The 23,838-nt window shown below is 47.8% G+C and overlaps 1 protein-coding gene across 1 annotated transcript; it reads left to right on the forward strand.

The window, feature by feature from the left end:
• Positions 1-2,062: 2,062 nt before the first annotated feature.
• On the forward strand, positions 2,063-22,146 carry LOC118087430 (guanylate-binding protein 1-like). The gene is made up of 11 exons (XM_035120057.2): positions 2,063-2,489; positions 7,399-7,644; positions 9,338-9,465; positions 10,656-10,765; positions 12,464-12,669; positions 13,275-13,505; positions 14,392-14,672; positions 15,508-15,720; positions 16,225-16,327; positions 18,145-18,338; positions 19,559-22,146. The coding sequence occupies exons 2-11, from the start codon at positions 7,467-7,469 to the stop codon at positions 19,691-19,693; spliced, it is 1,779 nt and encodes a 592-aa protein (XP_034975948.2). The 5' UTR covers positions 2,063-2,489; positions 7,399-7,466; the 3' UTR covers positions 19,694-22,146.
• Positions 22,147-23,838: the final 1,692 nt, after the last annotated feature.

The raw sequence follows: 23,838 nt of genomic DNA on the forward strand, positions 1-23,838 counted from the left end.
AGCAGAGTTTGTAACCTGAAGCGTTTGTAACCTGAAGCGTTTGTAACCCGAGGTACCACAATAGATAATAAAGTTGGAGCCCTGAATGGACCACCCACTCCAGCAATTAGGGGAGAAAGTGGGGCTCATATAGCTCATGGATATCATCTTCTTGATACAATTGGAATGCAACTCTGCGTGGTGTGGCAGTTTTGGGTTTAAATGCGGGGAAGCTGAGCTGCAAATGCATGCTCCACTGCGAAGCTCCCTTGAACAGGTTTAAGAGATGGTGGTGTAACAGGGAGTCCTTGGAGCACTCCACAATCGCCTAACCTTGACTCCCATAGGTTCAGGTCGGGGTCACAAGCAAGAGACTTCAGCCTGGAGATAGAAGCAAAACAGCAGCCACTTGGCCTGATCTTTAGTGTTGCAACAATACTTCCTGCTACCACGAAGATGAAGCAGCCAGAAGCCCTGGTCGATGGTTACATCTGTATTTTAAAGTTTCCCAAAGTTTCCCATAATACAACTCGGGATGCATCATCAAGATATCATAGATATGTCACAGAAAAGGTGTGATCTCAGGCATGCCCCTGTCAATCAAATATAGTTCTTTCACACTTACCCAATCACAATACAAATAAAGGTACCGTATTTTCATTATTGTCATTGCCATGATCCTACACTTTGTTGAAGTGAAACTCCCCTCTGGAGTAGAAATCATATATCAAAGAAATGGAAAGCTCTTTTATCTGAGTAGGCTGAAAGCAAAGAGTAAGGTTACTGTAACTTCTGTCATAGAGCTTCAGTATGCTGATGACAACATTGGGTGGGCACACTCACAGGATGACCTCCAAACCATCCTAAATATCTTCGCAGAAGCTTATGAAAAGCTTGGCCTATTGTTCAACATCCAAAAAACCAAAGTGCTGCACCAACAAGCACAAAACAACCCATCTGTAGCGCCACAAATCCACAAATAATGTTGGAAAATGTTGATCACTTCTCCTACCTGGGAAGTTATATTTCCACAAGGGCCAACACTGATGCCGAAATCCAGTATCGCCTGAACTCTGCGAGTGCAGCTTTCTCCCGATTGAAGTGCAGTGTTTGAGGACTATATAAGGGTCTGGTGACTTCTGTTTCAGTGTATCTGAAGAAGTGTGCATGCACATGAAAGCTCATACCAATGACAAACTTAGTTGGGCTCTAGGGTGCTACTGAAAGGAATTTTTTTATTTTGTTTCGACTACAGCAGACCAACGCGGCTCCCTACCTGTAATGAGGATTGGGACATTCGCAGGGAAACCAAAATGCTTGTTTACAAAGCTATTGTACTACCAATGTTACTGTATGCTTGTGAAACTTAGAACTGAGAAGATTGATAAAATGAGTGATTTCTGATGACTTTATAAAGTTTCCCCATTGAGCCAGTACATAGATACGTTTAACAGTGAATTGCTACATTTGGTATTGACACTTTCCCTGTTTTCCTTTGTTGGAGACCTGGGTTTCAGAGAGGAGTCGTCAGCTCCTGAGCTGAGCTTCCCTTGCAGATGCAATGCCTTTGCAGATATGTTGCTGTTATTTTCTCTTGACACTAGAAGATTTGTTTTGAAGGGTGAAAAGGCAGCGAAATACCTCTGCGTAGTATGTGTGCGATTGAATGGTTTGGTAATGTGCAGCGGAGACTCTTTGGCTTTGCCTCGTAGTGTGGACAGGCAAGACTCACGGTGGTGGTGGGGAGGTCTCTCAACCCCCCTTCCAATTTACCGGTAGCAGTGGGTGCAGACGTTTCACTGCGCACACGTGTAGGCAGCAGGTGGAGCCTGTTGCCCCGCCCCCGCCCCTCCTACAGTTCCTAGAGAACGTCTGGAAGCCCTGCAGGTTCCACTCGGATGTGTGGCGCGCTCAGATTTCCACGTCACTTATTCCCATCTCCCCTTTCCTCCGAGGAGCAAGAGGCGGCGGCAGACCCGGGTCTTCCTCGCCCGTTTCATCCTCACAGCCCTGTGAGATCCAGCGCCTTTTCCCATGGGGGAAAAGCTGAGGGTGGACGAGAGAGATACAGAGGCAAAAAAAAAAAAAAAAAAAGCCGTCTAGGATAATGACTCGGGAAAGCTGATCTGGCCTTTCCTACGACCGTGGCAGTGGCAAGAGGAGGACCAGGCAGGCTCCAGAGATGGGAATTTCCCCCTGAGAGGGCGAGGCGAGATCGCGTCCCGTAAAAAAACGCCCCTCCCAGCAGCAAGTGAAACCGAAAGGACAGCTGCGTGTCGGCGAAGCTTGAGAGACAGGGTCTTTAGGCGGCAGCTCTTTCGTTGGGTTGTTTCCTCGTCTTCCTGGGGAAAATCCTACGGCTCCCTTGCGCTGCTTTCCGCACCAGGACGCGCCTGCGGCGCGCGCCGGATCATCGTCCCACGACCAGGATTGCGTGCCGGGTTCCCCCACTTTCTCTCCTCCCTAAACTTCCAAGAAAGGATTGTGTAGCGGCCGGGACGGAGGAAGGGGTGAGTTTCCGCGGAGGAGTGAAGGGGGCTGGGGAGGGAGTCTTTTTTCTATTCTTAAAAAAAAAACTTTTTAAACAAATAAAACAACACACTGCAACAACCAATAACGATAAACCACCATCTCTTCTATAATGCATTTGTATCCGGAGAGGGGGTGGTCAAAGTCTTTGGAAAACCAAGCAAGCTATGATCCAGCCAGTCCCTCCCAAACAAAGCCAGGCACAGAGCTGTTTGTTATTGTAGCGAAATGTTTTGGGAGGCAGCCAACGTTTATTTTTAGTTCTGTTCCGCAGGTCCTCTGCTGGGAGCTGTAGCTCTCTGAGGAGGAAAGGAGTCTTCTAACAGAAGCCAGCCCCCTCTCTCTAACAGGCTACAGCTGTTTGGGAAGTCGTGACTGTTCAAAAGTGCTTTCATGTATGGTGTAGGAGTGGTGTCCAAACTTTTTTCAAAGGGGGCCAGATTTCATGAAGTGAAGGACACTGAGGGCCAACCAAAGTTGTTAACCATTTTTTTAGGATTGAAGCTGTTAAGCTTATTTTAGGTACAGTAGAGCCCTTAATTGGCCCCAAAGCAGCGTGGTATACCATTTGCACTTGGGGAAATGGCACAGCTATTCCACCAAATGAAGGAAGGCAGGTTTTCTGAGCCCTGAAAGAATAAAAGGTAGCTGATCAGGGAAAACAAGAGAGGGAGATGTGTTGCTCTATGAAGTACAGATGCCCCTTGAACAGTGAGTAAAATATGGCTGTTTCACAGCGAATGTCCAGTGTGGAAGTGGAATGTATTAACCTTGAAAATGCCCCAACCTCTAAACAGCTACCTGGAGTCCTGGACCATCACTCCAGCCATCTTTGGCAGCAGCATCTTGAAGTATTCTCCTTCCTGTTCTTGACATTCAGTCCCCCGTGCTAGAGTTTGGGAGCGGAAATCCCTGATCAGGACCTTGTGCAGAGTAGGAATCAACAAGGTCTCCACAACAAGAAAGCGTTCCAAAGTTCTACTGCAGACAGTCTCTAAACTTGTTACAAAAAAGTTTCAAATATAAATCAACACATTGCTCTTAAACAACTAGCAATGCAGTCCTTTTTTTAAGGTTCTTACTTGTTAATACAGTTAAAGAACTACGTATTCTCTCTCTTGTCCCAGAGAGAGATTCAGATAAGCAAGTTGCTTCTCAATAAGCTGGCAGTTTCTGAGAGAGATCCAGACTCCCAGGGATGAGTCGCCAATTAAAATAAACACTGAACATAATTTTCCATCCCCTTGTTGCAGCTTTAGCTGCAAAAACACTTATTTTCATCGCACTTGTACAATTCTCTGCAAAACAAACATCCTGCAAATGCAGACCACTAAGTTTCATACGCAATGCACAAAACGTAGCATCTTGTGAGTGTTAAACTTAGTATATCCTTTGCAGCAAGGGCGTACCCACCATGGGGCAAGTTAGGGCAGCTGCCCTACTCTAGAAGCCAGCTGGCAGCTGCCCCTCTCTAGAAGCAAAAGGACGCAGCGAGGGAGAGGAGGGGAGAGAGCGCAACACCCTCCTGCTGGAGCTCGCCTGGGCTGCCTCCCCACAGCCTTCGCTCGTTCAGCTCATTCTGCTGCTGCTCTTACTAGAGCAAACAAGGAGGGGGGGAATGGAGAACCAGAATTGGAAGAGCTGGGGTGTGGATTAAAACACTGTACGTAAAACACCACACTCACTCTGATGTTCCTCCCAGGGATCGCGGTGGGAGGGAGGGGGGAAGAGAGAGAGAGAGAGAGAGAGAGAACTTGAAGCTGGCTGCTGAAGGATTGAAGTCTCTCTCTCTCTCTCTCTCTCTCTCTCTCTCTCTCTCTCTCTCTCTCTCTCTCTCTCTCTCTCTCTCTCTCTCTCTCGCAAAGAGAGGAGGCTGGTATTTAAGATACAATTTGTTTCCTTGTTTCAGGTAGCAAATGGTCGGCACCACAGCTTTTACTCTTGTCCTTGGGGAGGGAGGATCTTTATCAGTTTAATGAAACCTCCAGCGATAATGAGGTGTGAAGGGAGTTCCGTTTTAACTGGGTGGTTTTGCATAAGGAGGCTTGGAAGGCATGGGAATGCAATGGTGTTATATCTTTCCCAATTGTCCTCCCTCCTTTGTGTCTTTTATCATCCAAGCTGTTTGGGCAGCCACTGTGTGATGTGATCTTAAAAGATGTGTGTTAGAAAGGGTGGGCATGGATGTCTCAGTTTTCTCTTTCAGCCTTAAAGGACCAGCACCCCTTTATTGCTATAAAGCAGGCATGTCCAACAGGTAGATCATGATCTACTAATAGATCACTGGACGTCTGTGGTAGATCACTGGCTCCCCCCAAAGATGCTCAGCAACTTTGGCTCCCCTAAAAAAAGCTCTACATCTTTGCTCTGAAGCCTCCAAAACAGGGCTTTCCTTCCTAAAAAAAGCTAAACTTTGACCTGAACCCCCTAAAACATGGATGGCTTTCCTTCCTAAATAAAAGCTCAACAACCTCAACCTGAACCCCCAAAAGGGGGTAGATCAATCACTGCCAGTTTTTAACTCTTGGAAGTTGGCCACCCCTGCTATAAAGAGTCTGCATGTAGCTTCCTTGGAAGCGATGGTATGTTGGCATTGACAACAGATATTTTTTATGTTGTTATGTATTACGGTTTTTAGTTTCTTTGCTGTCTCACCAATAGAAAAACCTGGGTGGTCACTGTTAGGGAATTTTATAGGGGGGGGCACCCAAACGAGGCTTCATTTGGGAATCAAGATTGGCACAAATGCCCTCAAGGGGACCCCATTTGATCCTACAACACCACTCTAGTATCGCACCAACACGAACCCCCTCAAGATCAAGCCCTGTGTAATAAAGGCTCCCTTTCCTACCCTTTCTCTGTTGCCTGAGACTCTATGTAACCATATTTCTTTATGAATGAATACCGTGTATCTTTATTTCTAAATGAAACCCCCTTTTGCTACTCTGGCCAAGGGCTCTCAGGGATGCAGGGAACAGCCATAATCCTTTAAGCAAGAGGTCAGGTAGCCAGGGTGGTGCTCCTCTGCATATCCATAATCCATTCAGGTACCATCTCCTGCCATTCCCAACCCTCCGAAGCCAGAGGCAATACTCACACCTGGACCCATTGTCCCCCCCCCCCCCGCCAGGTACTCAAGGATCCCCTCCCAGATACTTACTGGTACTTGCTTAACAATGTCCTGGGACATCGTGCATTGTTACCTTATGTTAATCCTGTTTACCTCCTGTTTACCTGTATGCTAATGCCCCTTGCCCCTTCCCCTTTTCTGACGTTTTACCCTGTCACAAGTGATGTAGGTATGATGCTTTCGATGTGCATTATGGGATGATGGTGGGAACTTTTAAAAGTTCTTGCAGCCCTGTTCATGGTGTTCAGTCTGGCATTGAACCTGCTGCGCAGTAATAAACCTTGCTGTTTGCTCCGGATCGTGGCTGGACTCCTTCCTTTTATACTCTGCAACGACCACAGGCCCTTGCCTGATGAGCTGGGTGGCTGAGCATTCTCGCACCCAGAATTTTGCCCTAACAGTCGCTTTTTATCTTTGGGCGATGCTCAGAACAAAACAGGAAGAAAGCAGGTGGTGGACTTTTGGGGGAATTGGAGTCCTTTTACTTCTTCTTCTCTCCTTTAGGAGGAATATAACTTTCCATCTCCCTCTCATAACGAACTTTGCCACTGTTTGCCATGTCTTCAAACTTGCCTATTCGTTTTGCTGACATTGTCCACCATTCAGACGATTGGGTTGCATTTCGCAGGGCAGAAGAGTCCGGACCTTGGTGTATTCAGCTTGCTAGGCTTACAGGAATCCGGACGTATGAAAGGGGTCGGTCTCGCTGTGGGCAGGATTCCTGCATTACCGGGGGGGTTGGACTAGATGACCCTGGGGGTCCCTTTCAGGCCAGCTCTACAGGATTTCTGTGAGGGGTTCAAGTGAAAGGAGCGGCTGTAGATAGTTTCTGTGCTTCAGGCTGCTATCCTATACAGGCTTACCTAGGCATAGATTGATTTCTTAAGATGGTTGTGTGAAAATTATTATGGGCAAAGTATAATTATGTAGTGCCTGTATTGTAGGCTCAGCTTATAAATATGTGTAAATAAGCAATACATCATAAAGACACCACTATCTCCACTGTGGAAATATGAACCCTGGGTAAGTGCCTTGGCCCCTGGAATCTCACTGTTGTGGATATTGGGGTGGCATGGAACAATATTAAAACTTGCAGTTTGCCCCCCTCCTCCATTCCCTCAATACTTTTCATAGAATCATAGAATCACAGTACTCCAGGTGAGGTCTGACCAGGGCAGAATACAGTGGTACTATTACTTCCCTTGATCTAGATGCTATACTCCTATTGATGCAGCCCAGAATGGGATAAGGCAAAAGATGGGATAAGGCAAAAGCAGGCAAACTTTAATTTATTTCTGTACAGCAGGCTTCTAAGCTGATTCCCCTCCGTGTGCTTTGGACTACAACTCCCATCTGCCTCTGGCAGCGCAGTTGTGGTCCAAAGCACGTGGAAGGTGCCAGGCTGTCAAAGGATGCTGTTCATTCATAATATGAGTGCCCATGTGCGTAGTATGGGATATGCCTTGTCCTTGCTCTTGCGTAACCACAGCTGGTCCTCAGCAGGCTCATTGAGAATGTCCCTTTTTATAGCTGCTTGTCCTGACCTTTCTCTGATCCTCCTTAATATTTCCCTGGATTTCCCCCCTTTTGGTGTTATTAGACTGGAGTCAGTTTCACCTGGGCTCTGTAGCCCCACCCATGTCCCCACTTTGTGGCACCTTCCCTCCTGTGCCTTGGCCCCGCCCCTTGCCCCTCCCATGCCTTGGGCCCACCCCTTGCCCCCCCCTAGTTTTGATCCTGGGTACGCCCCTGCTTTGCAGCATACAGATTCCTCAGTGTCCCCAGTCTCCTTCCTGGCCTGGTTTTGACCAGAGCTCACCCAAGCATCATGGAAGAGCCAATGTGCCTGATCGAGAACAACCCCAATGAACAGCTGCGGGTCAACCAGGAAGCCCTGAAGATCTTGCAGAGCATCCAGCAGCCCGTGGTGGTGGTGGCCATCGTGGGACTGTACCGCACTGGCAAGTCCTACCTCATGAACAAGTTGGCAGGAAAGGACAAAGGAGGTAGGAACGTAAGACATACTTTTGTGGGGCTGGCCTGCGGCATTTTGCTGCCTGAGTCGGTAAAGCAAATGGTTCCCCACCCCACCCCCAAGTTAAATTATGTAATGCTCAAGTCTAGTCAAGTGATTTTGGTATTTGAAGCAGAAACTCCTCAAAGCACATCTCCCTTTCTCTGGAAGTAAGAATACAACAAAATCAAGCTGAGTAGCAGGAACCACTGCCTGTTCATGACACCCAAAATCTGCTGCCCGAGGTGACGTTCTCTACCTAACAGTAGGACTGGCCTGTATATTTGCTCTGTGAGCTGGCACTCAGGTCCTCCTTGCAGACTTGCAGGAGAGTTGCTCTTGTGCTTGGGTCCTGCTCAGGGGCTTAGGAAGGAAGGGGCGATGGGGGCGCTCTGTTCCAGGCAGCGCGATCCCGAGGGTGCCCTGCCTGCACTGGGTGCCCCGCCCCCAGAACGTGCACCACGCCCCCAGAACGTGCGCCAGAGCATGAAGCTCCACCAGTGGTCCTGCTTGCAGGTTTCCAACAGGTATCTGGTTGGCCACTGTGAGACTAGAATGCTGGACTAAATGGGCCAGGCTTTCCTTGTGTTATTCAGTGTGAAGCCTCTCCCATTGACTCTCATCTTTCTTTTATTCTCAGTGCAGGAGGAGCTCACACTCTTGACCGATTATTTATTTTATTTCAGCCATTTGTATGCCACTTAGCATGGTAGTTTGTAAGCGGTGTAGAAGGGATGTTACAAAAAGATACAATCAAATCAGTTTAAAATAACCCCAGATCATTCTGCTGGAATAAGAGGCATTGTCACCGAGTGCCAGAAGTTCAACAGGGAGGGGGGATTGTCTGCCCTCAGCCTGAAGGAAGTTCCATATAACTGAGCCAATGATATTGAACACACAGTTCCCAGCAGATAGGAGCAGTGTGTCTGAGCCATTGGGGGAACCACTCACAGTGAGTCCAGCAAAGATCTCAATGATCAGGCAGGGATATAAGGAATTGCGTGGTCATTAAGGGATTCTGGAGCATGTTACCATAATTGAGTCCTGAGATGTGCCACCACTGAGAAGGCCCTCTGCCTAGTTCCCTGTAGCTTCACTTCTCGCAGGGAGGGAACCACCAGAAGGCCCTCGGAGCTGGACCTCAGTGTCTAGGCAGAATGATGGGGGTGGAGATGCTCCTTCAGGTATATACTGGGCCGAGGCCGTTTAGGGCTTTAAAGGTCAGCACCAACACTTTTGAATTGTGCTTGGCAATATGCTTTGCTTTGAAGACGGACATCTATGTGTGAGCAGATACTCCTGTTTTCTGTACTACTAGGATTCCCGTGCTATCTGGGCTTGTGATGTCACCTGTACCCTCAGTGCATGTGTGGACATCCCTGATTGGGTTTGTGCACTGTGGGCTCTGGGACCAAGAGGCATCGTATTGCTCTGACCTCCACATCCTCGTCTATAGGCATGGAAGACTGCTCTAAAAAGGCCTTAAAAGTGTACCCGAAACAGTTAAGGCAATTTCACGCCACCCAGAAACCTGAGACTTGATACGCACAATGCCTAAGACACCTTGATTTACCAGCAGGTCAGAAGTGTTGACATTGTATGTTTTCATTGGCAGCAGTTGAGAAATTGCCGAGCTGCATTTCTTACCACTTCCGCCCTTCCCATTTCTACGCTGCCCACTACAGGTTTCTCTCTGGGACCCACAGTGCAAGCAGCCACCAGAGGTATCTGGATGTGGTGTTGCTCGCATCCCCTGAAGCCTGACCACACCCTGGTGCTATTGGACACGGAAGGGCTGGGTGATGTCGAGAAGGTGAGCTGGGGGTGGGGGCAGCCAGGATAGATCACCATGGAGCCTTTATCTGCAAGAGAACTTCAGAGATCAGGGCCACTCCCTAGGCAGCAGGAGGCACGCTAGGATGCAGTGGGGGAAGGAAGCCCCCCCGCCCCCCCAAAGGTGGAGAGATTTCCAACAGATCTGAGATTTCAGACAAAAAATTGCCAATGTTCGCATTCTACCTGAAGGAGCGTCTCCACCCCCATCGTTCTGCCCGGACACTGAGGTCCAGCTCCGAGGGCCTTCTGGCGGTTCCCTCACTACGAGAAGCCAAGTTACAGGGAACCAGGCAGAGGGCCTTCTCGGTAGTGGCACCCACCCTGTGGAATGCCCTCCCACTAGAGGTCAAAGAGAACAACAATTACCAGACCTTTAGAAGGCATCTCAAGGCAGCCCTGTTTAGGGAAGCTTTTAATGTTTGATGGATTTCTGTATTTTAATGTTTGATGGATTTCTGTATTTTAGAATTTCTGTTTTGTTGGAAGCCGCCCAGAGTGGCTGGGGGAACCCGGCCAGATGGGCGGGGTATAAATAATAAATTATTATTATTATTCTTGTCCCATGCCAGGAGTGGAAATCAGTGGATATGACCCATATTGAAATGAATGGGGTGCGATAACATAGTGACAATGCAACTTACTTGACGCAATTTCCATAATCAAGCACATAAATTGTGTAAGTTGCGGAATTTTGCTGCAGCAGACAGCCAGACAAATACAGTGGTGCCTTGACTTATGAATTTAATCCGTTCCGAAGGTACCTTCGTAAGTCGAAAAATTCGTATGTCGAAGAACGCCATTGGAAACGCGATTTCCCATAGGAATGCATTGAAAACAGAAAAATTCATAAGTCGAAGCAACCCTATCAAAAAATTTGTAAATCGAAAAATCCTTATCTAAAACCGCCGCGGTTTTCCCCCCGGATGTCGAGACATTCATAAGCGCGTGGCCATTACCCCCATTCGTAAGTCGAAAAATTCGGTTGTCAAGTCATTCGTAAGTCGAGGTACCACTGTAACAGTGTTTGGCAAAAGATGAACCGCAGTGGAATGGAAACAGTGCTGCGTATGACATGTATCATTTATGATGCCATCTTACACCCCTAGTGGAGACCTCAGTCCAATTCTTATTGCCCCAGAGTTTTATGCTCCCCATCCTCCTTTGCAGAGCAACCCTGAGAACGATGCATGGATATTTGCCCTCTCCATTCTGCTTAGCAGCACCTTTGTCTACAACAGTATGCACACCATCGACCAGTATGCTCTGGAGAAACTGCAGTATCTTTTTGTAAGAGTGCTCCCTGGCAGAAACACGTGTTAGTGAACTGTGTGGGAATCCTAATGGTGTGATGTCTCACCAGGCCCTTGGCAGGTGTGACAGTGAGGGCTCCAGGGTCCTTAAATGAGGGGCAGGAATATTTTTAAGTGAAGTCTGAAAGGGCTTCAAATGAAGGAGCTGGAGGGGAAGAGAGCAGACTTCTCAGAATGAAGCAGTACCTTGTAGAGGGGCATTTGTAGAATAAGAATTTGTTGAGCTTTATGGAATTGGGAATGTCTGTTAGAGGGATTAAGAGACTCTTAAATTATACCAGTTCTGTTTGTACAGCCAGTGTGGTGTAGTGCTTAAGAGCAGTAGACTCATAATCTGGGGAACTGGTTTCGGGTCTCCGCTCCTCCACATGCAGCTGCTGGGTGACCTTGGGCTAGTCACACTTCTCTGAAGTCTCTCAGCCCCACTCACCTCATAGAGTGTTTGTTGTGGGGGAGGAAGGGAAAGAAGAATGTTAGCTGCTCTGAGACTCCTTAGGGTAGTGATAAAGCGGGATATGAAATCCAAACTCCTCCTCCTCCTCCTCTTCTTCTTCTTCTTCTTCTTCTTCTTCTTCTTCTTCTTCCTTCCTTCCTTCCTTCCTTCCTTCCTTCCTTCCTTCCTTCCTTCCTTCCTTCCTTCCTTCCTCTCCAGTTTGCCAAGCAACTTTATGTAAGGTGTAGCAGTAAGTTAATAACCATTCTTAAAATATGGGAGAAATGGAAAAATGAGATATAGGAAAGATCCATCAAAAGGAAAAAAGACTGGGGTCCTATTTTGCTGCATGTTTTGATGTTGTGAGGATTCCTTGCATACCCACTTTAGCATTTTTATTTTTTAATTTAGCATTTTTTAAAACAAAACATGTAGGGAATTGGGAAGCTTAGTGTGGTAAGTGAAAATGCAAAGCCATTCCAAGTCAGGGTGATTTCAATTTCTATGAGGACAAATCCAAGTTTAAAAGAAAGGCACATTTCACTGCACAACTAAATGAGAAGTAAAATGACTTGCACCAGAGAACCCTGGGAAATGTAGTTTGGTGTGTGTGGGGGAATTAGACTTCTCCCTTGACACAGGCTTGGCCAGCCTGTGGTCCTCTAGATGTGGCTGGACTACAACTCCCACATCTCTGACCACTGGCCTGAATCCCCATCCCTGAATAAAAACCGAAAGGGAGAGAGTCAGCTGAGATTCTCAAGGAAGGACGTTACACAGCCTTGGTGCTGCTACTGAGAAGGCCCTGTCTGGTGCCCCAGTCCATTGTGTCTCTGAAGGGCAAGGGAAACAGAACCTGACTTCTGGTGAGGGTCACAAAAAGGTAGGCAGAGGATACCAGTACAGTCATACCTTGGTTTGCAACCGCATCCGTTTGCAACCAATCGGTTAGCGACCGCTGCAGACCCAGAAGTGTTTACATCTGGGTTCCGCGGCACGCAGATGTGCAGAAGCGATCTGTGCAGCACGCACATGTGCAGAAGAGCCCCTCAGTTTACGACGAACTTGGGGAGCGGTCGGCTCCCTGGAACGAATTGCAGTCGCAAACCGAGGTATGACTGTATAGATATCACAGACCTAAAACATTGTAAGGAGGGACTGTTGGGAAACTATTATTCTATTCTGGGGTGGGGGTGGGCAAACATGACTCATTTCCTTAACTCAGTCCCCAGCTACGTGTCTGAATTAACTGAGCATATCAAGGTGAAAACATCGGCCGGGCAGAGCAGTAACAGATATTATGGGATGCCTGATGACTTCGCCTTCTTCTTCCCAACCTTCGTCTGGACTGTGCGGGATTTCACACTGCAGCTGGAGCTGGATGGGTGCCCTATTTCAGAGGACGAGTATCTGGAGCACGCCTTGAAGATGAAGAAAGGTGCTGTGGGGAGCTGGTGGGATTCCTTGCTGGAAAAGATTGGGCCTTGCTGCTTTTGAAGCGGAGGCCTAGTAGGGTGTATATACAGCTTGCTTGTAAAAACAAAACCTGAAAGTGGTTTACAAAAAGAATGAAACAGTGACATTACCAGTACAATTAAGGTAAACAATTTAAAACTGTATTGCAGGGGGTTGAACTAGATGCCTTCCAATTCTATGATTCTAAAACAGTTTCCTCATATGTTTTTTTAAAAAATCCACGATAAGATAAAAACCAGGTTTTTTTTATATAAAAAATGTCAACATTCTGCAGGTCTGGATAGGCTTGTCCAAGGAAAAAATGTTTTTAGCAGGCGCCGAAGAGAGCCTAGGGAAGGCATTTGTCTGATGTCAGTAAGCAAGGAGTTTCAAAGTATGGGTTCTGCCACACTAAGAGTGATTTCTTGCAAATGCGGACTTGGCATTACATGGCAGCTGTGCCAGTTATGCAGATCAAAGCAGTCAAGTGAGCAAATATATGGGGTAAGGCAGCCTTGCAGGCAAATGGTCCCGAGCTGTTGAAACACTTTATACTAATAGTATTATGTGTATTTGATTCTATATTAGATGCCCCCGAAAAGCAAGATCTTCCTAAGAAATTCCTGCGGCAGTATTTCCCCAACCGCAAGTGCTTTGCCTTTGAATGCCCAGCCTCGCGGAAAGACTTGGCCGTCTTGGAGGACCTCCCGGAATCGAGGCTGAGCGCAGAGTTCGTGAAGCAAACACACTGCTTCTGCAGCTACATTTATGAGAACGCCCAGGCCAAAGTGATCCAGGGAGTGATCCTGACTGGGACAGGTGAGTGGAAGCAGGGCGGGGGGAATATACTGAAAAGGCTCCTGGAATACTCCAGATGGGGCAGGGGTTGGGCATCAAAGGCCCATCAGGGTTCCATTTTTTCCAAAAACCATAACTACCTGTCTATATCAGCTAATATCGGTCCAATGCATGTGTGACATCAGCTGTTTGGGGGGGGGGCAATTCTATGTTGGCTGCTCATACCAGTTCTCCACAAAACAACAACAACAACTGGCCCACGCAGCCAGTGAAGCAGGATTAGGGCTAATCCTGCTCCGTTTTTCTCTGGGGAACTCACACATGTAGCCAGAGCAAGGAGGATTTTACCCCCATTGATCAGGGGATGAGGGGGAGTTAAATCCTGCTCGGTTTGGCAGGATGACAGCTTCCATTAAAACAAAGTCCCCCTGTCCCCTCGTTTTAGCAGTGCCTTTCTTCCCACAATACGCTTTGAAGTCTGAACTTCAGAGCACCAAATCGACTGATGTTATTGTGACGCCAGGTGATGGTCGAGTGGGTTGTCCTGACCACTTCTCACATTTGATACCAGAGGTCAGTCCTCATAAGAACCTGGCCCATGAAGCCAAACAAAATTCCCAGTCCAAATACAGGTCTACTCAGAAGCAAGTCCCATTAGATTTGAGGGAATTACTCTCAAGTATACAGAGGATTTTTAAAAACCTTTTTATTTAGTGCAAGAGGCCTAAATTTAGACATTAGTTCTTTGGAGAAGAGTCTGGTGTTCTGTTAAAAAAAACACCTCTGGATTTTATGAAATAAAACAGCTGTTGCCTCCATGAGTTCCCTGGATGAAGAAAGACAGAAAGCTAATGAAATAAAATAGACAACTGAGTTAGCCTGCCTCCTCCTCCTGTCCCTTTTGCAGCCCTGGGGAGCCTAGTGGAGACTTATGTGGACTCCATCCGCAACGGATGCATGCCTTGCATCGAGAATGCTGTGGTTGCCTTGGCTCAGATCGAGAACCAGGCTGCCACGAAGGATGCTCTGAACCGCTATGAGGCAATGGTGGACCTCATGTTGATGCCTCCCACTGAGGACGTCGCAGAGGTTCTGCAAGTGCACGCTGTTTGTGAAGAGGAGGCCATTCGAGTGTTCCTGGCCCGTGCCTTCAAGGACGAAGACCAAGCGCACCAGAGAGAACTAGGGGTACAGGATTCTATGTCTCTCGTGGGAATAGGATGTTGGCCCTATTGGTTGGTTTCCTAAGTTCAAAGAGCCCTTTCCATCTGCTGCAGAACTCCTGTGCATCCCAGCAAATCCTGGAGCACGTTCTAAGGCAAGGACAGCCAATGTGGTAGCCTTCAGATATTTTGGACTCTTAGTTCCCACCATTCCTGACCATCTCCCATGCTGGCTAAGGATTATGGTAGGTTTGGAGTCCAGCAAAATCTGGAAGGAAGCATATTGGCTGTCCTGGTTCTAAGCATAGGATGCTGCTCAGGCCTTTTGGACCACATTCTTGCCCCGAGTAAATGGAGGGGGTATCTTGGACAACACTGAAGAGTCTTCTGTGACTTCAAGTTACAGGGGAAGATTGGCAGTGGTGGAGAAGCAGTATTTTAGGGAAGCTTGTCCCCCCATTGATCTTTTTAAAAATAAAATAAAATACTTTTAAAATATTTCCCCCATTTTTAACAAAAGGAGAAATAGTATCCTAATCTAAGTTGTCAGTTGCTCATTTTTCCAATCTTAAATGGGAAAATCTCATTGAGTTTTGAAGGAACAGCAGGGTTGCCCGGAATATCATCTGAAATTACTCCAATTAATATCTGGGCCCAATTCAGAAAGATTGGTTGGAGATTTTTGCCCAAGTTTAGGATGAACCAGCTTAGATGGCAGACGATGAAGATCTGGGTTGTTGGAAGGAGTCAGCTGGAACAGCAAAGAGGCTCAGGGTTGGAGAACTGGAACAGGGGATAACAGGCCTTTCTTTATTAGGGGACATCTGCTTTATCTGACTCTGCCCACCTCTCTCCTCCAGAGGCAACTACAAGAAAAACTTCAAGAGTTGTGCACTCGCAACGAGCAGGCATCATCAGACCGATGCCTGGCTGTGCTCCTGGAGCTATTCCAAGAAATGGAGGAGAGGATTAGCAATGGGGGATATGCAGTGCCTGGTGGCTATCAAAGGTTCCTCGAGGACCAGAAGAAAGTAGTGGAGAAATATTACCTGGCGCCTGAGAAGGGAGTAATGGTATGTTGTTGGTCAGCAACCTTGGCTTCTTGGGTTAAAGTCAGACCCTGCTCTTGCATGGTGATTCCTATTTTCAGTGGGTGCTTCCAGATGGGAACTTAATATTACAAGTGGGTCATTTGGATATTGCAAACAAGTCACTGGCAATAGGATTTTAGTTAAGTTTTGCTTATGGTAAATCCAGATTAAGGGGGTAGGGAGGGTATGGACTTGCTTTTTGATGGCAGTAACACCAGTCGCATGACCTGCCCCATATATTTAAAGCACACAGCTTCATCCAAGGAATCATAGGGATTGCAGTAATACAGTTCCCAGGATTCCTTGGGGAAAGCCGTGTGGTTTAAATGTGTGGTGTGGATCATGTGACTTGTGAGGTCACTGCGAAAATTGTGTATGCATGAGGATTACCAGTTCACAATAGATACCCATCTGGAAATGCCCAGAGCCGTCTTTTGTGATTCTTCTCCAAGTTTCAAATGAGCCACCTCACTCTCTCCTCTCTAGGCTTCCCAAGCCCTGCAAGATTTCCTGGAATCCAAGGAGACAGCAGCCCAGTCCATTCTGCAGGCTGACCAGACCCTGACGGACAAACAGAAGGAGCTTGAAGGTGAGCTCCTGTCCAGTAGGCTTTGCTTGCCTTGAAGACATACTGGCCCCAACAGGCCATTGTAGCTGCGAAAATATGATAACACAGTAAACAATGGATTGTATCTAATGCTGGTCCTACAGAGTGCACCCAGTGAAGTTAATGAACCTAAGTTAGTCATGTCTGTTAAGTTCATTTGGTCTACTCTGAGTAGGACCAGCATTGGACACAACCCACTAAGACTCTGTGTAGGCATGGTGGTAGGTGCTCATTATCCCAGACATTCTTGTCCTAAGAAGTTGTGTGAAACAACCTGTGTTGCTGTATCAAGCATCTCCCCAATAGTCTGTCGCCTCTTGAGTCGTTCCACCTCAGGTGATGCCAGTGCTGCATTTTTGGACTACACCAGCCCTGAATGCAACTGCCCTGAATTCGCAGCTACTCCTCCTACTGTGCTGTTCTCCATCTGGGAGCAGGTTCTGCACCTGGCAAAAGTGCAAACTGCAAGGCTCCACCCCCTTGAGGTGCAAAAGACAGCAGGACTCCTGCACCGTAGGCAGTTCTGCAGAACCTGCTCTCAGGTGGAGAACAGAGCGGTTAGAGGCATAGCTGGGAACCTCCACTGGCAGAGGCAATATGTTTCTGAATACCAGCTGTTGGGGATCACAAGTGGGGAAAGTGCTGTTGCAGTCAAACCCTGCTCGTGGGCTTTGTATAAGCATCTGGCTGGCCCTCGTGAAAAGAGTTTGCTGGACTAGGTGGGCCACTGACCTAAAAGAGTTTGCTGGACTAGGTGGGCCACTGACCTGGCTGAAGCACCCTGCAGAGTTGGAGGAGGGCTCCCAGGCTCGGGCATGCAGGAATTCCAAAGAAAGATGCCCAAACCATCAGAAGGATCAGGTGTAACAATTTATTAAAGAAGGGTTCAAACCTATAGCAAACATCTGACAGCTCTCTCCTTTCCCCTGCTCACATCATTCCATGGGATGGACTGCAGCAAGGAGATGGCTTGTCCACACCCAAGTAAAGATACACACAATCTTCATGGGCTCATGGGCTCAGTGGTCTAAACCACTGAGCCTCTTGGGCTTGCTGATTGGAAGGTTGGCAGTTCGAATCCCAGTGACGGAGTGAGCTCCCGTTGCTCTGTCCCAACTCCTGCCAACCTAGCAGTTTGAAAGCACATCAGTGCAAGTAGATAAATAGGCACCACTGTGGCAGGAAGGTAAGCAGCGTTTCCGTGCATTCTGGTTTCTGTCACGGTGTCCCGTTGCGCCAGAAGCGGTTTAGTCATGCTGGCCACATGACCCGGAAAGCTGTCTGGAGACAAACTCCCTCGGCCTGAAAGTGAGATGAGCGCCACAACACCATAGTCGCCTTTGACTGGACTTAACCATCCAGGGGTCCTTTACCGTTTACCTTTACATCACATGGAACACAGGTGGCTGGTATTAACCATTACCTCCCCCTCTAGCTATGCCTGGGGCCTGTGGATACATCAAAGCATGTAAAGCGCACATGAGCTCAGTGCTGCAGCTGCTATCGATTAGGCAGGGGTTATCTTGACCATCAATATGCAAAGTTTCCAGACCAGCTTGCCTTTCAGTTCAACACACCAGGCCTGATCCAGGAGGCTCATTGCAGGGCAGGGAATGGGATGGCTGTGACCACCTGGAGGTGGCTGGACTGCATATCCCATCCCTCACTAAAGGTCTCACGTTGGCTGAGACATGCTGAAGATCCAACAATATCTGGAAGGCCTGCTCTGTTCTACAACTCGAAAAACACCATCGGTGGGAGGAGAAATTCCTTCTGATTGTGTTCCTCCCCCACTATAGTGGAGAAAGCCCGGGCTGAGGCTGCCAGGCGGGAAGCTGAGGTCCAAAGACGGATGCAAGAACAGACCGAGCAGATGATGCGGGAAAAGGATCGGAGCTATGAGGAGCACAAGCGCCAGTTGTTTGCCAAGATGGATGAAGACAGGAGGGCCCTCCTGGCTGCAAATGAGAGATTGTTGAACCAGAAGCTCCAGGTAACAGCCCTTCTCTGCTCCCACATTGTTTGCTTTTCTTAAAAAAGATGTTTCAATACATGCAGTTCCTTATGTGTAGGTCTCATGATCAGCAAGGGCACACCAATAAGTGGAGCTTAAGGGGACTTCCAGAACTGGTGTTTCATTGTATTCTGCAATATGTTATTGGCACAATGGTTAGTGCACTAGGAATGGGTATATTATTGTACAGGCCACATTCACACCATACATCGAAAGCCTCTGTGATACCACTTTGAACAGCTGCGGAGCTGTCGTTTGGTTAAGGATGCTGAGAGTTCTTTTGGAGGCCCCCTATTCCCCACCCCAGAGCTATAATACTCAAAAGTTCCCTGTGAAAGGGATGATTGTTGAACCCCTCTGGAACCACCCTTCCTCTTGCTTCCTTGGAGGGAGACTAGATAGTGGAGCATGTGTAGAAGCTAGCCTATGGTCAGACGCAGGTCTCCGTTGTCGGTGAAGTTGATTCTTTCTTCAAGGAAACAAGCATGCAACTTGGCCTTGTGGTCTCAGCAACACTCCCCAGTAGGTCTTGCCCCATGGAAGGGTTGCCAGGACTGAAGGTCCCTGTCTTCCACCCTCTCTAAGGCTCCTCCTCCTCCCAGGTGTTTCCCAAGCAGTCTCAAAATGCCTTGGCATGTCTCTGGCCTCTGCTTAGCCCATCTTAGAGACCACTGGTTCAGAGGCAAGTGGAGAGGCGAGTTTGAGGGAGACTTCCTGGGTTGTTAAGCAGTCCCTTGACCACCCCCGCTCCTCTGCTTCAGCCTCAGAGTCTGAACTGCATCCTGTCAGGTTCTTCCTGCTCACTAAATCCTGTGCCCCTTCAGCATCTGACACCTTCTCCTGTCCAGCCAGTCCCTGACACCAACTATACAAGGCTACAAAATTTACATGAATTGCTCCAACCACTTTTGCTTCTGCCCCCTCCCATCACTGACATGCGCTCTCTGGAAGATGGTGCAGAAGGAAATGTGACACATTTTTGTTTGTTCCTTGAAAACTTCCATGGATCCTGGGATCTGCTGGGACCTGGCAGCTCTGGGTTCTGTTGTAGCCCAGTTCCATCTGTTTTGTGATCATCTATGCTTCCTTCTCTCTCTCTCTCTCTCACACACACACACTCACACACTCACACACAAAATGTGTTACAATTAACGGATGCTGACTTTATTATGCATCTCTCCACCCCCTTCCTCTAACAGGAGCAGAGGCGTCTTCAGCAAGAAGGGTACCAGCAGGAATTCTCAAAGCTTCAGTCTCAGGTCCAGAGCTTGGAGTCTCAGATACAGCAACAGAGGAGCCAGAGAAGAAGCTCTAGAGGATGTGTGATCGCTTGAGGACTGCATCTCTGAACAGCCCCGATGGACTGAGTGAACGAAGGGGAATTCTGGCCTGGCCTCAGGGCTGTGGATGAGGTTCAGCTGGGATGGGAAAAGGAGAGAGCTCTACTTTGTACCACTTTTTTTAAAAAAAAATTTAATTAAATTTTCCGAATTAACAATTCAATCATATCACATTAAATACTCCAAATTATACATATACATATCCAAATATTCTGCCAAATTATATATTTTTTCTTCTCGGGACTCCCCACGCGTCAAGGTTTGGAATCACTGCATTTCCTGATTCACCAATGTCGCTCTATTTCATTCTGTTGTTCTCCTCCATTCTTTCACAGCCTCTGAGTTGTTTCCACAAATGAGTTGAAGCCAATAATATGTTTCTCTGAGTATTTTATATCAATCTGAGTCCCTTCCATAAATTTGCAGTATCTTTCCACACACCAGTATTTCTGCCGCATCAGTCTTTTCATTGTTGGCAGCCGCCATCTTACATAGTTCCAATAACTCCAATCTAAGCATCTGCTCCATAATTTCCCTGAGCCGGTTACATCAAACATTAGCCTTTCCAGGGGAGATTTGCCAAATCACGTAAGGGTATAGGTATAATCACATATTATACTTTGTACCACTTTTAATAGATGTTTGCAGTATGCCTATGTACGTGTACATGGTAAAAAAATGCTGCATTTTCAAAAGAGCCGGGATAGGTCCCGGAATGGAGGTTTCTGTGCAAAGATTAAGAGTACAGCGGTACCTCTGGTTACGAACTTAATTCGTTCTGGAGGTCTGTTCTTAATCTGAAACAGTTCTTAACCTGAGGTACCACTTTAGCTAATGGGGCCTCCCACTATTGCCGCCGCACGATTTCTGTTCTCATCTTGAGGTAAAGTTCTTAACCTGAGGTACTACTTCCGGGTTAGCGGAGTCTGCAACCCGAAGTGTTTGTAAACCCAAGGTGTTTGTAACCCAAGGTACCACTGTATTGCATCCAGGCTTACAATGCAGTCCTGCAAAGTAAGTCCTGTTGCATTTAGTGCGGCTTCCTCCAAAGCAGTTAGGGTCGTGTTTAGAGTAGGTGAAGCCAGTGGGACTTCAACTAACATGATTTCAACAAGTTTACTCTAAGGCTGTAGTTGTAATCTCATTGACTTTAAAAGGACATGCTTTTGAGTAGGCCTGGTTAGGATTGCATCCTAAGCTGGGCTCCAACCCAAAGTTTTCAGCTTAAAATTATCTGAAGGCAAGTTAAGTGTGTGGAAAACTTATTTGGTTTAGATGTTAGGAAGTGAGCACTGATTTTTCCATCTGTCCATGAAACTCAGATGGATGGGTTTTAGGGAATGGGAAATAGGGGTCATCCACCACCATCCCACTAAGGGCATCCTTTAACTCGGGCAAATTCACTGCACCTGTGTACTGACTTCTGTTCTAAACAATTACCTGTGTCCGTGTTGAGTGAATCAGTCTTCAGGGGGCGTTTACAGTGTTGTCTATGGTTGTACACTTAACTGCATTTTGATATGGATGGTGCTAATATAAAACCAGATGGTTGGATCCATCTCTTAGGAAGCTGCCTGATAGTCAGATCAGTGGTCCATTTGATTTTGTCTGCACTGACTGGCAGCAGCTCTCTGAGGTTTCAGATATGGACATTCCCAGCCCTGTCTGGAGATGCTAGGAATTGAACCGGCGACCTTCTGCATGCTAAGCAGCTCCTATATCACTGAGCTACGCCTTTGCCCCTCTCCCACGTTGCTAATAACATTCAGAATCAGCTGTGTGATGGGGCTGTTGCTGCCCAGTCCACATGTAGGAAGCAGCTAAGGTGGAGAAATCCCTCATATTTGTCTCGTGGTGCTGTGTGCTATGAACTGGTCTGCAGCCAAAGATGAGTAAATGTGTAGCTGCTGCTGTGCTTTTGCAACCTCTGAATTCCTCACCCCCAAACCCAGATTCCTGGCATCCCTCCACCCACCAGTGATCTGCACTATTGACAAGGGAAGGAATCTATTCAGTTGCAGTCAGTTTGCTGGACTCGGGCTGCTGCCACGTCTTTTGAGCTGAACCCCCTCCCCCCTTGTGCAGAATAATTTTTTGGGGGGGTCTTATTCATGCTTATTCTCAAAGTATTGCAATGTTACAATGAAAATTGTAATGAAAGTGCATGAAGTGCTTGTGTGTTTCAGTATTTTTTTAAATAAAAAATAAAAGCTGTCTTTGAGTACGCCTGCTTTGTTTCTAGTCTCTTCAACTAACAACTTCTTTTTAAAAGTTTTTATTTTGGAGAGCTGTTGTACCAGCCAGCGTTGCCAATTCTATCCCATTCCAGGAAATCGGGCAATCAACACTCTTGCCAAGGGAAGAGGGGGAAAGAGTCCAGTGATCTCAGTACTGCTCACAGGTTTTGTGTTGGGAAGCCATTATTTCCCAAGGTTAGGATACCGTGTTAAATCTTAAAACTAGGACAAGGAACTAGTCGGTTCTCAATATGACAGTTGAGCAAGCAGACACAATTGCCTTATTTGCTTGTGAAGCAATTTCTCCCTTGAGAAAGACTTGCGGTCACAGCTAATTGCAGCTAAAAGGCCAACTTTTTGGGTCTACTCAGTTTGGACTTTCACGGCTTTCCCCATCAAATGCAGGCCCTGAAATTTGCTTACAGAGTCAAGTTAATGGAAGGTGGGAAGTTACAAGTATGGTTGGATGGGGAAATAGTAAAAAAGTAAGGTCAGAAAGAAATGAAATGCAGAAATGTACAGGATTGCGACAATTCCGAGGACGCAAGGCAAGAGACAGGCAGAGGGGTGCAAAAAGGCAAGGGGGAAATAGGTGGCTGCTGGTAGCTGCCCCATCAGGGCAACATTTGTGGAGCAGACGTCCAAGGCTCCCAGGGCCAGGCTCGCTACTGCAAAAGACCAAGGGTGTGTGTTTGCATTACTGCCTCAAAGTGTAGTGAAGTTGTTGAGGGATTTTTGTGTGTGTGCATTTCTCATCTCTCTCCCCCCCTGCTCCTTTTCAGGGGCGTACCCAGGATCAAAACTAGGGGCAAGGGGGGCAAGGGGCGGGGCCAAGGCACGGGAGGGAAGGGAAGGGAGGAAGCGCGCACGGCAGGGTGGGGGAGGAGCCGGAGCGTGATGGCTGCCGGGCGAGGGGGCTGCCGGTGGCAGCAGCAGGATCGGCGGCAGCGGGGGAGTCTCCAGAGGCAGGCGGCAGCGGAAAAGCACAGCCCAGTGGAGTGTGAGTTCGGCGTTCCCGCCTGTCGCGCCACACCCTCCAGCTTCCCGTCGCGCTCTCTGGTTCTCCGCCGCACTTGGCCTTGCCGGAGGGCGCGACGGAGAGCTGGAGGGAGGGCGCGGCGCGGTGTGCGGGAACGCCGAACTCGCGCTCCGCCGGGCTGTGCTCCGCCTCTGCCCACCAGCCCCGCCGGCACTGCCGCTCTCATGCGCCGGCCCTGCTTCTAAGGGGGGGTGGGCAGCTGCCCTGCGCTGGGTATGCCCATGCTCCTTTTTATCCGTAAAAGAAAATAACAAGCATTTGAAACATTCAGAAATAATAGTTCAAATCAACCATAATCTAAAACCAGATTTAAACACATGACAGGTTGGATATTCGATGTGTTCGTAGGCCCCCCTCCCAGGTTGGTCACCCCTGCTGTTGCATGCCACCTCAATCTGAGGTGCAGGGTTCAATTTCCATGGAATGAGGGTCAGTGGTGACTGTGGTGTCTTTATGATATATGGTTTACTTGCATACAGTATATAAGGTAAAGGACCCCTGGACAGTTAAGTCCAGTCAAAGGTGACTATGGGGTTGTGACGACGCTCATCTTGCTTTCAGGCAGAGGGAGCTGGTGTTTGTCCACAGGCAGCTTTCTGGGTCATGTGGCCAACACGACTAAACCACTTCTGGTGCAACGGTGCGATATGACAGAAACTGGAGCGTATAGAAATGCCGTTTACCTTCCCATCACAGCGGTAACTATCTACTTGCACTTGCTTTTGAACTGCTAGGTTGGCAGGAGCTGGGACAGAGCATGGGAGCTCACCCTGTCGTGGGGATTCGAACAGCCAACCTTCCAATCAGCAAGCATACACCCACCCACCCTGACAACAGAAATCAAGCATGGCTCTCCTTCCCTG

The sequence above is a fragment of the Zootoca vivipara genome, chromosome 6 (assembly GCF_963506605.1).
Source record: "Zootoca vivipara chromosome 6, rZooViv1.1, whole genome shotgun sequence".
Classification (NCBI taxonomy): Eukaryota; Metazoa; Chordata; class Lepidosauria; order Squamata; family Lacertidae; genus Zootoca; species Zootoca vivipara.

Excerpts from the sequence above, each read along its gene's own strand:
- LOC118087430 (XM_035120057.2), top strand. The coding sequence starts at position 7,467 with ATGGAAGAGCCAATGTGCCTGATCGAGAACAACCCCAATGAACAGCTG. Across the intron at positions 10,766-12,463 it reads TATGCTCTGGAGAAACTGCA|CTACGTGTCTGAATTAACTG; the intron begins GTATCTTTTTGT and ends CTCAGTCCCCAG. Across the intron at positions 16,328-18,144 it reads CAAACAGAAGGAGCTTGAAG|TGGAGAAAGCCCGGGCTGAG; the intron begins GTGAGCTCCTGT and ends CCCCCACTATAG.